This window comes from Corvus cornix, chromosome 2, assembly GCF_000738735.6.
Source record: "Corvus cornix cornix isolate S_Up_H32 chromosome 2, ASM73873v5, whole genome shotgun sequence".
NCBI classification, from domain to species: Eukaryota; Metazoa; Chordata; class Aves; order Passeriformes; family Corvidae; genus Corvus; species Corvus cornix.
The window spans coordinates 28,949,458-28,962,297 of NC_046333.1; the positions used below are offsets into that span (position 1 = coordinate 28,949,458).

General features: G+C 34.7%; 1 protein-coding gene across 1 annotated transcript in view; it reads left to right on the forward strand.

Annotated features, from left to right (window-relative positions):
* Window positions 1-12,840, forward strand: part of CNTNAP2 (contactin associated protein 2) — a 1,031,909-nt gene that overhangs the window by 497,866 nt on the left and 521,203 nt on the right. Inside the window, exons 5-7 of the mRNA XM_010398652.4 lie at window positions 5,904-6,107; window positions 8,425-8,609; window positions 11,767-11,910. Of these exons, the coding sequence (XP_010396954.1) occupies window positions 5,904-6,107; window positions 8,425-8,609; window positions 11,767-11,910 (533 nt within the window). The remainder of the gene's footprint in view (window positions 1-5,903; window positions 6,108-8,424; window positions 8,610-11,766; window positions 11,911-12,840) is intronic.

Sequence of the window (12,840 nt, forward strand, 5' to 3'; positions counted from 1 at the left end):
ATAATAATAGGGAAAAAAATCAAAAGTACCAAGTGCTTTTTGTATATCTTCAGTGGATATTGCACCCAGAACTTGGAAAAGCATTCTCACTACTTTAGGGAATACTTCCTCACAGATTTATTTAGACCGTTTTGGCAGGCATATAAAAAATAAGAGTAAATTCGTGTCATTTACCCAAGAATTGAGTTAAAAATACACCTTGACAAAACACTCTTACTACTTTGATACTGCACTGCCATATGTGCATTGAATGTAATATAAAGAAAAACAAGGAAAAAGTTCCACACCTCCTAGCAAAGGTATTTTTTGTCTTTCAAGCATTGACATCACTTGACAGATAACAAGAGGATTCAGGCTCAGTGCAGTGGAAACTAAGCAAGCAACAGAAACATGAGATTGATTCCTTCACCATGTGCTTCTAGAATATGAATAAGTATACATTATTGTATGTGCAACATACATCTGTATCTGTATTAGATTTTTTTTCCTTTGTGGCAGGTGCATTGACTTTTGAAAAAGGGAGTAAAGGCAGTGCCAGTCTGGCTGCAGCAGACTTCAGGCCAGAGCTCCCCATGTCCTTATGGCTGGGCTGTAGTGCCTGAAGGCAGTGTTCAAACACGGTACCTTTGGCGCTGGGCCTCATTGTAAGAAAACATAAAAGAGGAGGCAATCTTTTGAGTGCTGTGCTGGGCCATGGCTTCTTTTTTTTTTTTCCCTGTGAAATGAGGTGTAGCAATGCATCTCTAACATTAGCTCAGCTAACTTAGTTCCACCGAGGCTCAAGCTGCAAAGATTCCAGTGGCAAATTCAACCATGCTGTCATTTTGACAGGATATGGAACTACTGAAAAAGTAGATTAGGATTTTCTGAAGATATTTCTGTATATGTAGTTTTTTGTGAGTAATAAAAAAATGAGGCTTTATTTTTGATGATTTTGAGCCTTCTCCCTTGCTTTGTTAGAAGAAAGCATACTTTTTTGCTGTTAAAATATGGAAACAATACACTGTTTATGTGCTTATATTTCCCATAATGATATTTTAGTACCCGTGACTAATAGCTACAAGTGAGACTACAGATGTGGAATAGTTTGGGCCAGCCAAAGACTCTTTGATGCATTTCTGATATTTTTACATGGTGGATGCTCAGCGTATGGTTATTACCATCTGTTACTATACTACTAGCACATCAGATGTAAGGTTCAAATTAAGGGGTAAGAAAAGAATGCTAAAAGTGATGATCTTTTCCCTAAAGCTCATTTAGTCTAAACAGATTATTTAAGTGGATGAAAAAACAGGAGAGATAACAGAGTGAGAAAATTTCACCTAAGGTCGCTGTCTGTCAGTAGTACAGAAGTTTTATGTCTTTAATCCCACTGAAATATTTTGTACAGGCTTTGAAGAGTCAATCATTCAGAGATCAGTAGCAATTTAAAAATATGTGTACATGTTAAATTTGTAATTTAGGAGGAGAAACATATTGCTGTGGTTTTTGTTCACTGTATGGTAAACATTTTTCTGGAAAGCACTTTGCTGTTCTGCTTTGTTCTAATCGCTTTTATTTTATTGTATCAGGAAGCAGGGATTTTTTAGTAACTCCAGGCAGTACCTTGATCTAAGTAACTAAGTAGCTGTGCAGAAGTCTCAGTATCTCATGAGTCTTTGTGAATGAGCATTTCTTCATTCTTAAAGTGCTGACAGCTGAGGATAGTTATACTTCTTTCACAAGAAGTGGAGGAAACAGAGAATTTCTGGAGCTTGAGTCTGATTTGGGGCTGTTTCTTTATAATTAGTTAATAAGTAGTTTTGGAATATTAAATAAAATATCATCAACTAGATTTGATGCCCTGAACAAATTTTGCCAAAGCCTGCATGCAGCCAAAAGTACAGGGTAAAAGCATAGGTAGGAAGTCCTCTTACTGGGAATTTAGTTTCCTTTGAGATTTATGAATAGGGTCACATTTGCCACCCAATATCCTGTCAGTCTTTGCAAGGCTGTCTGAAAAATTTTTAGGAAAAATTTTTTAGAAGAAAATTGATGATGCATTAAGCAACAAAATGGTTTCAATATGGTGTCTCAGACATTTACTGGAATAAGGCCTAACACATCTCCCTAGCCAAATGAAAGTGGTGTTATATTTTTCCTGTTTTAGCAGTGTCTTCCAATCTATCAGTATAATAGGAAATCCAGTAGAGCAGAAATCAAATTGCAAGTAATCAGGTTTATATTTCCTATTTCCATGTAATTAAAAAAAAAAAAAATTCTCAGTCTTTCTTTCCCCCATCTTTCTTCATTTTCTCCTCTTTCTCCTTTTTTAGCTTTATCTTTTCTCAAAAAGGTTTTCCCCATTGCAGGAGTAGCCTCTGAGAACACTCACTGACTGCAGGCAAACATACTTCATGTGATGGCTTACATCTCTTTCCTACTAATGCTGATAGTTGAGTGGCTAAGGATGAGAAAAATTATATATTTACACTTCAACTATAGGAATTATATGGTTTACTGTCTGAGTACCATTCTGCACCACTGTTGGAACCCTGAGTTCAGAGAATTTCAGTGTTTCAGTGCTGACAGACAATGATCTTCAAAAGCACACTGCATTTGACCTGAGGCCTTGGGAAAGGCTTCCCAGATTATGTAATAGTACTGAGAGTGCTGCTGTGTGATTAAAAAGAAATTAGTTATGTCACTGGGTGGAATATGCAGAGATGTAGAAAAATTAGATTTATGGGATTTAGTAACAAGATGGAGGATTTTGGGTGTGGATTTGTTCTTCTTTCCTCCTTCTTCTTCACAAATCTAGGTGTTTTGGTATTGGTTCAAAAAACCCACAGTGTGGATCATGAATATTTATTGGATTATAAGCAAAAATTAATTAGTTGGCATTCCATAATTGGATAATGTGGGCTTTAAATGGCCTTGGAAGTTAGAACTCAGGGCCATTTTCACCTTGTTAACTTAGAGGCACATCCCATGCAGGTGTGCTATAGATAAGAAATAATAAACATCACCTCCTGCATTTTAATTCGAACTCTGAGTAAAAGAACTCATGAAACAGAAGCAAAGAAGAAAAGAAACAGAGAAAATTAATATACCATGGTAATTATCACAATATTAAATAGCTGAGTGTCATCATAGAAAGAACACAAGTCACTGCTACAGTCTACATATGATAACTCTTAAACATAATTGCTATGTAATCTTCAGGTGATTTAATTATCATTCAGACCCATGCTGACAGCACATCTATGCATAAAAAAAAATCTGCTTAATCAAAGATTACTGCTGGTTCTTTTTTTAATTGAATTCTTTTCAAAACATGGAAATTCAGGGACAGATTCTGGAAAAATGTGGCCCTTTTACTCAGCTTTATGAGAACATATATGCAACTGCAACAATGTCGTAGGAACAGAAGGGATACTTGCCTTATCATGGACATCTTGTTGTGAATCCACAAAACCTCATGGACCTGATCAGCTCTGGGTCAGATACCTGACTATTAAAGCAACTTTTGCTGATGTTACAAAGTGGTACCACCTGCGCTTAGGGGAAAGCTGGTATACACCATACCCATAGCAGTTTCTGTAACCATCTAAGAAATTTCATGGAAGACAATCTCAGACATTGCATGTGGAATCATATTTTTATGATGTATATTTGGTAAGAAGGTTACTTAAGCTGTAATGTCCATCAATTTTTATTCATTTATAACACTTGTGCCAGGCAGTTCTATGTAGATTCAAAAGTGCAGGATCTCTATAGCAAATTTGCTTTACATAAAAGTATGATTCTTGTGATAAAAGAATGACTATCATGCTGGTTTTTTGGGGTTTTTTTTTCCTAGAAATAGATTTCATGTTTTTCTAAAAGTTTGGTGTTTTTTTCCAAAAACTACATACAAAAATCTCAAGAATGAATTTCTCAGATCTCTTGACAGCTTGTAAAGCAAACAAAACCAATTGGTTCGTATAATCTTTGTTACAGTATTTTTCTAACAATTTTCTTTGTTTCTTATAAAAAGCAATCATTCCAGAAGTAGTGGATCTACTTGAATCATGATAACCCCACTTCTGAAATCCCATGTTGCTGCTTCTGAATACTTCTGCATCTGCACCCCTCTTTCATGCTGATAACTTCTAAACAGATTTATTGCACTACAAATTAAAAATACCATTTTGATATTTAATTTTGAGCTGGTTCCCATGCCTGAAATTTGTCATTTAGAAGAACCAGATCAGGCTGAGGATTTTAGTTCTCCTAAAGCTTAATACTTATTTATAATTAAAATTTGCATTTTAAGATGTGTTTTATAAAGAAAAGTGATATTTCTAATATATATGGCTGCGTTCTGACAAAAAGTGAGATACATGGTGATAATTATGGGATATCGCAGCCAATTTGTAAGGCTCATATTTTACGTACCGGATAAAACCCTTCACAATTAGTTGGCATAAACAATAAGGGGATAACAGTTTATCATTTCATCAGAAGTCTTTGCAGGCTTAGGCAGACTTGGCCATGTAAATTCAAATTGAAATATAGGCAGTTAGGCATAGTATACATAGTCTTTTAACAGAGTTTTGAAACAGTCTTCTGTGTTAATTACACAACAGAAATGTGTTTGTGTTTTTTGAGAGGGGATGAAAGATTTAAATTAATTACCACCATAATAACAAAAACAAGTTAGGAATTTTAAAAAGTTGCAAACAATCACTGAAGAGCAGACCACAGAAGAAGGCAAAAATCAGTGGTTGAAGAACATATGAAAAAATGCCATCCTTCTTTTCATTCAGAGCATGAATGAATATGGTATGTCAATAAGAAGTGTAAATGCTTTTGAAGAACATGGGTGGATTTTTTTTTTCTTTAAAAAAAAGAATATTTTCTTATTAATTCTTTTATAAGGATTTTACTTAATGATTATTCAAATTGTTAGTTGTCAACAATGAGGATGAAATGCTCATACAAATAGTAGCTAAGACACTGGTGATTGATTATTAGCAGTTTAAGGGGATTTCTTAAATCTCTATAAATTTTTAGAGGTAAATAAATATCTGTTTGAAATCTTTTACAGAACTCAGCTTAAGTTAAAAGATTCAATATTCCACATAAATGCATGTGTTGAATGGAATCCAGTTCTGCAGTTATTTTTACTGTGGTTCTAGCATCCAGAAAATTGTGGAAATTTTTGTTCTTTCTTTAGAGTAGAGATTAAGTCATGAAAATAAGACAACATGAAATTTTGTAGTGTTATTATGCAATATTTATTTGAATTTTGCATTGACCTTAAATGTTTGCATCCCTCAGTTTTCACATATTTTGAACAAAACCAAACATGAAACAAAAATTAGTTCAAATGAAAGGTTTTCTTTTTCTTCTCAAAATTAGTTGAGGTGACAACTTACACACCATTTCCTGGAATAGACAAGGCAAATATCTATGTTTTACATAAAATCTAAAATTGCCAGGCAGATCATCTGAGCTCATGTTTTACTGTTTACAGTCCTTACAGATACCTATAGTGAATTTTAAAGAAGTATCGAATGATTTATGAATGACCTCTCAGACATTTACCTTTCATTTTGAGCTTTAATTAGGAAAACATACATGGTAGCAATTATATTTGGGAGAAAATGAAAGTTATTGACTACGGGTTGTAGCTTTTGTCCTCCCAAATCTGGTTTGTTTTTATTTTTGCATTCTGTGGATTAAATTAATATTCTGCCTGGTCCCTACTTTTTATGGTATTAAATTATTGTCAAAAGAAAATATACTTACAATGCCCTATCACACTTGCACATTTTTTATTCTGTTCAGGTATAATCTGCATTTGGCATGTCTGTTTTTCCAGTGGCCACAGGAATATACGATCACTCATCAATGATGTTATTTGTTTTTTCCTTTAGGGGCTGATGTTATCAATTTTGATGGCCATGTGGTGTTACCATACAGATTCAGGAACAAGAAAATGAAAACACTGAAAGATGTCATCTCTCTGAAATTTAAGACCTCCGAAAGCGAAGGTGTAATATTCCATGGAGAAGGACAGCAAGGAGACTATATCACCTTGGAACTGAAGAAAGCCAAACTTGTCCTAAATTTAAATTTAGGTATGTTTTGATTGTTTAGTTTTGTGGTAGTTTTTAGCTGTCCCACAAAAATTTTAGGTCAAATCTTTCATCCTCATTCCCACAGTAATATGATAAGCCAAATAGTCTAATCAGATAATTTGTTGAAAATGTTGTTAATTCCCTTTCTATATGTTGGGTGGGGGGGGGCAGGTGGGATGTAGTGTGTGTTTAGTTCCACCCTGTCCTTTTTACCCTGTGTGAGATACTGTGAAAAGAAGATCATACAAAAAAGCAAGATCAGCAATATATTGTCATTACTACAAACAAAAAAAAAAAAAGCTTGCTGGAATTATATTTGGCCTTAGCTGTGGCTTTGTGTGAGAGAAGGACACTGTCATCACGTGTGGAAGAATAAAGGTCACCCTAAGGAACCTTGCAGGAAAAAAAAAGTGTCAGTCTAGGAAGCTACAGGCCACATGGAGTTATAGTTCAGCAGCCTTCCTAGAGCCTAAGAAAGAGGACTAAGAAAGGAAAAGAGATTGTTTTATCAGGCAATCTTATGATGAAAGCCTATATATATTACTCTAGTTCCAGTCCTCCCAGTGGAGGACAACAGGATCATAAGTGACTGGATTTATAAAGTACATTTATTATGAAAAAAATCCACATTTATCTGGTTTCAGGTATTTTTTCCATTCAAACAAAAGAACTTTAGAAGAAGATTTCATGCAACTTTCCTTAGTTCTCTTACAGACATGTGAAGACTAAATTGTTCCTTTTGTTATTTACATTGAATGGTACTTATTTCCACTAGCATTTTCTCTTGTTCTTTTTCTAACGATCAACATGAACAGATGATGAGAAAGCACACCTTCCTATAGCAGTTACCTATTTTTAACAATTTTAATTGCAGTAGTAACCCTTTCATTTCCTGTTCCTCTATATTCTTCAGCACAGACTGTGTTTATAAGCTATTATAATTTCCATATATGAGTTTGGTAAGGATGTTCTTAAATCATTAGGCTGATAAATGGGACTAGGCCCTGTGACACATACTCAATAAACAGAAGTAATGCTTTATGGTATTATTATTATTATTATTATTATTCCTCTGCCTGAGAGTATTGTCTTTGCATCAGAGACAGTAGAAAAGAATGCTCATCTTGCCTGGTGAGATCCAGTGACTTAGTTTCATATACCAGGGACTGGGGGAAGGATGGGGAGACAGAAGTGGATTTGGGTTTCACTTTGCACTGCATTTGACTTTGTGTTGAAGAAACTGAGGCTCAATGATATGCATGTGATTCTATTCTATTTTTTAACCAACAGGACCATTGGCCATCAGCATAAAGGCAGGATGGTCATTTCTAGGGAAGTAATGTCTTAAGCCATGGAAGTGTTATTTGCCAAAATGTGTTTTCAGCATGCACAAACCTTAATGTCTGACTTGCAAGCATTCTTGAGGGTAAGAAATTCTCAGCCTCAGAAATGCTTAGGTCCCTTTAAGTTTTCAGAACATGGAAGATTGCATTGAATTATTGAGCAGTGCAGCAATATTTCACACTTACTGCTGAATTAGTCATTTGCTGCTTCAGTTGGGATCTGTGCTATCAACCTTTGCTGGCTTAGCTGTGTCAGTCAGATGGCAATGAGATGTGATCTCTGACTAGCACAGCTGCACTGGCAAAACCCCCTGGATAACACAGCAGAGAATTGCAAAGCTATGCTCTTGCTAGTAGTTTGACTTCCAGAACAGGAAGATTGCTTCAGGAGAAGAAACCAAAATAAGCTGTATTAGCAGAAGATGGTTTTCTGCTGCTGTTAACTCAGTCTGCATTGAGCATTTTCACCTCTGCTTACTGGTAAAGTGATAGTGGTGGAGGCCACAAAACATAGAATTCAAGAGTGAAAAGGCTTTTTGTTGTCAAAATCTGTTATCAGGATCCATGTTCTCCTCAGCAGTCATAAATCAGTACAGTTTCAATGCAGCTCAGGATCTGGCCCAGAGGTGACGCTTTTCTTTTCTTTAGTGTAGGATTGAAGGTAGAAAACCCTAGATGTAAACAACTTTACAACTTGGAATTGGTATTGCTTCCTGGTTCATCTCCAAATAACTGCTATTATGAATTTATACATATATTCATACAGATCAGTGATCAGATGCTCGCTGTATTTGGTCTAGCTGTTTGTATTTGTGGCAGCAACTCTCCACTGGGCAAATCTCAACTTCATAGCAGACTGACTTACTCTAGTTTACTGCATGTCTGGTATGATTCAGGTGAAACATTGACAAAGAAAGAGGAAAATGTTTCCCTAACTAGTATGAGGTGAGAAATGCTATTGTTTCTGTTCTCAGGCAGCAACCAGCTTGGCTCTATTTTTGGCCATACATATGTGACGACAGGCAGCCTCTTGGATGATCACCACTGGCACTCCATCATCATAGAGCGCCACGGGAGGAACATCAATCTCACCCTCGACAGACACATGCAGCACTTCAGAACCAATGGAGAATTTGATTACCTGGACCTGGACTACGAGGTAAAGAGTGAAAGTTCTTTCTTTTCATTCAAATTGGTTTTGTAAAGATAGGTACAGTAAGAAAGCTAACATAATTTAAGAGGTTTTGTTACTTTTTCATAGTTTCTTTGATTACTTATTCCCTTACATTTCCTGAAATTATCTTTCCAATGGTGTTGTGTCTCAAGTACAAATTATGTTTCTCTTAATTAGCCTACCAAGTCCCATATGGTGTAACAATCATCTCAGCCCTTTGTTTCAAAGTGGGAGATCTGTGTTGTTCAGCAAGTTAGGCATACACAATTTTAAAAATCTCTAAAAGCAGCTGCTCTAAGCAGGAAGTATATTAAAAAAAGTATGGTGCAATCAGTTGTTCCACTCAGGTGATAATTTTGCACTTGAATCAGAAAGCGTTAATCTGTGGTGTCAGTATTTATTTTTAGCAAAGGAAGAACATTAGAACCTTGTTATTAATGCAGATCTTGATCTGTCCTGTCTTAGGGAGATACTTCCTTGTATTTTCACAAATATGGCATCAGTAACTTCTTTCTAGAAAGAAGCAATGAAGAGTTAGGAAAGTTGTAAGAAAACTTGTTTAATCAATCAGGTTAATTCACACAAGTGTTAGTACTAATTAAATGTGGATTTGTTGTTTGATTACACTACAGCTTCAGGTATTATGAACTTGTTCAGCTCTTCTAAGCTGTTGCACAAAGTTCGACGTGTTGGTTATTGCAATTTTTGTGTAATATGTTCTTATACTCTTTACTGTTCCTAGTGAGAATTAATATGGTTGGCTGCACCAAATATGTAATTTCCACACTTATAAATGATGTCATGGAAAAAAGTTTGAATTAACTTGTGTATTGATATTTTTTCAATTTTTTGATCAAGAATATATGAATATTTGAAAAAAGTACTTATAATTGTAAATGCTTCTGAGTCAAATATTTGATTATATTCCAACAAATCTTTATGAATACATTATTTTTTGGGAGTTCTAATGAGAAAATAACAAGTAAATTTGCCTGTACATCTATTACTTATTGAGCACTGAAGATCTGAACTGAACTACTTAAAGCACATAAATAGATTTTATTAAAGGTTTTCAAGTGAGTGAACTACAGAAAAACTTAGGCTGAATGCCATAAGCCAGGGTTGTGCAATTTGTGCACATCATATATATATTTTTATATATATATATAATATATATATATATAATGTTTACATAACAAATATATTGCGTACAATAAGTGAATCCTAGTAAGAGCTGAATTCAGTGCATTCACCTTCCCATCCTCTCTGCATTAAAAGATCTTACTGGCAGTTCTCAAAAATACATTTAATTCTCCATATACATGGATCCCTGTGTTTAATCGAACTTGAGTGTGTGTGTATACATTTCTGTGGTTCCTATAAGCTCAAGAGACATAACCTCTTCTCCTTCCTTTCCTCTCAATTATCTCACTGGTTTAGGGCTTAGACATCACAGACTAAATTTAAAAGTGTTGCTTTTGTGATTAACAGGGAATAAGGCCAAAAGAAAAAAAACTATTTTTCATAGAAAAATCTGTTTCCAGGTTAATCTCTTTCAGAAAAGTTAAGTAAACATAAAAAGAAGAACAAGAATTAGTTCTGATTGCATTTTCAAGATCAAAAAATAGTCCCATTCTTAGTTCACTGTCACAATATGTGTTCTTTGCTTTGTCTTTTCTTCAAAATTCTTTTTTTTCCAGTTACTTTAATCCAAACACATGACTATAATATGCATAAAATATTTGACAACCATTAAAATATTAGTCACATTGTCCATGTGAAGTACTGTAACTTGTCTAAAGTCAAGTCATGTAAATTTAAAATACCTAAGGATGTGTCCACACGACTTTTACAAAGCTGGTGTGTGTGATTTATAAAGGTTTTATATTTCAGCTGTATAGCTTTAGTTCCTTGTATATGACAAGTGGAAGCTGCTTCTTTGGGGTAGAAAGTGGTATCTTACATGCTTTCAAAATGGAAAATGTCACCCTAGAGCTCTGTTTTCCTGCTGTTGGTAATAACAAATGGAATTGACAATGAATAATGTTTAAAAGCTTAATTCTGCCAAATCTCAGCAGCAGACTACAAATTGATATTTTTCTGAGCATTTGCGAGGCAGAAAAGCAAGGTGTCATTACTATTTATGCCATCATCTAATGGATATAATTACCTAACATAGATTGCAGCAACTAATCTCATGAGCCCCTTATTCTCGGCATTTGGGCTGCAAAATATTAATGAAAACATGTAACATTATTCACCTCCAGTCATTTCCATAAAGACCATGGTGTGATAGAGATCTGTACAGTCTCTATGGAGTGACAGAGAAAGACTTCATGAGAGATTAACACTTTCAGAATGTAAATATTTGGTTTTCTAAGTTTTTTAGCACTATAGATTATGCATAACCCAGAATCAATTAACCAGGGTAATGAAATTTAGCTGTAAGACAAAAACAATTCCTGCTTCAGTTTGATGACTGAGTCTTTGCAGTGGTTGTCTTCATCTTCTCTAAGGAGATTATTTGACCAGCTAAATCAAGGGATAACTCCTCATTAACTACAACTACATGACAAAAGCATGGTAGTAAAAAGTCCTTCTGTTTAAGAGGGGATTGTGTCTTTAACTATGTAAATTCTTCTGGATTAAATAGATATATAAACATTAAGGGAGAATAATATGCCATATTGGAGGGCACCACTGCTGTGGTAGTCTGAGCTCTGGCACACGGTTAGAGCTGAGTGAATGATTTGAATCAGATTATCTGGCTAATTTTATGTCTACTTTTGTTTAGAAAAATACTGTGATGGAAATTTATTCCAATTTCTTTGTTTGAAATGCTTATTTTCTGGTAGCAATCAGAGGAGCAGTTCATGTACGAATAACTGTTAGGCATGTCTGTTCACTATTAGGACAATTGGAATAATACTTGGGTTTGGCTACCATAAATATTTGAAATTCATTACTTCTTTTTCTGCTTTTGCAGTATTTATTTTGATATATCGTTTTCCTGTAAACAGTGTAGCCATCTCTCTTCTTTGCCGTGGTTGAGTGTTCAAAGAAAGCACATGTATCTACAGCAAAATTGTTTAAAAGTCTTTGCCTTCCAGTAACTATTTACCATTTTCTGTTTCATTTGAAGATAACCTTTGGAGGTATGCCTTTTTCTGGCAAACCAAGTTCTAACAGTAGGAAGAATTTCAAAGGCTGTATGGAGAGCATCAACTACAATGGCAATAATATCACTGACCTTGCCAAGAGGAAGAAATTGGAACCTTCAAATGTGGTAAGAGCATAATTTCAGGGTCATCTACACTTCTGCTTCTCTTTCTAAAGACTAGAAGGTTTTTGAGGGTGTGTTGCTGATATTCTTGTGATATACTGGAATAATATAAAGCACAAAACAAATTTTACCACATGTATGAGCATTTTATTTTGGGGGTCTTGTTTCACCTTTCAAAAATTAACCTTTAGTGTCAGTCAGATAGCTTTTTTTTCTTTTTTAAAAAAATCAGCTGAGCCATTAATTGCCTTTTCCCTTTCTTCTCAAATTATAGTAGTCCAAAACCAGTGCAGACAAGATTTATTATTAAATGAATTGCAGCTTTCTTTTGGCTTTCAAATCCTGATAATATTCCATCCCTGCTGAGCTAGTTGGATTGCTGGTGTGCAAAAGGCTTTGGATGAGAATACTTCTACAGTCTTTTTTGATACGTCTGAAAAACCTCAAGACATTATACTCAAAAATCATTATTTGCTTATTAACATTACAGAGCTTATTAGCATTTTATTCTATTTTTGCTGTGGCTTAAGTGTTCATAGTTGCTTTCATGTTCAGACTTGTGGCTTTATGGGCAGGGTGATTAAGAAAGAATATACTTTAATTCCTGTGTTTTTAAAGCTCTAAGTGTTCCTGAAAATGCTTGCTGGCATGTAAAGGCAATGTGGGTAAGAAATAAATGTATTATTGCCATAACTTTGAGATTGTTCAAATAACTTTTTAAGCCTTTCTTCTGCATAAGCTTACAGACTTCAAAAATTCCTGCTAACAATACATAGGTTTACACTATTTCATTTTCCTTTATGTAACAAATTGTAGGGCTGTACATATGCAGTGATGATGTCACGTAAAGTATTGATTATCCTTGGACAGTAAAACTGAAACTTCATGTAACTATGAACATTATGGCTAAATCGTCAAGGAAATCCAAGTGAT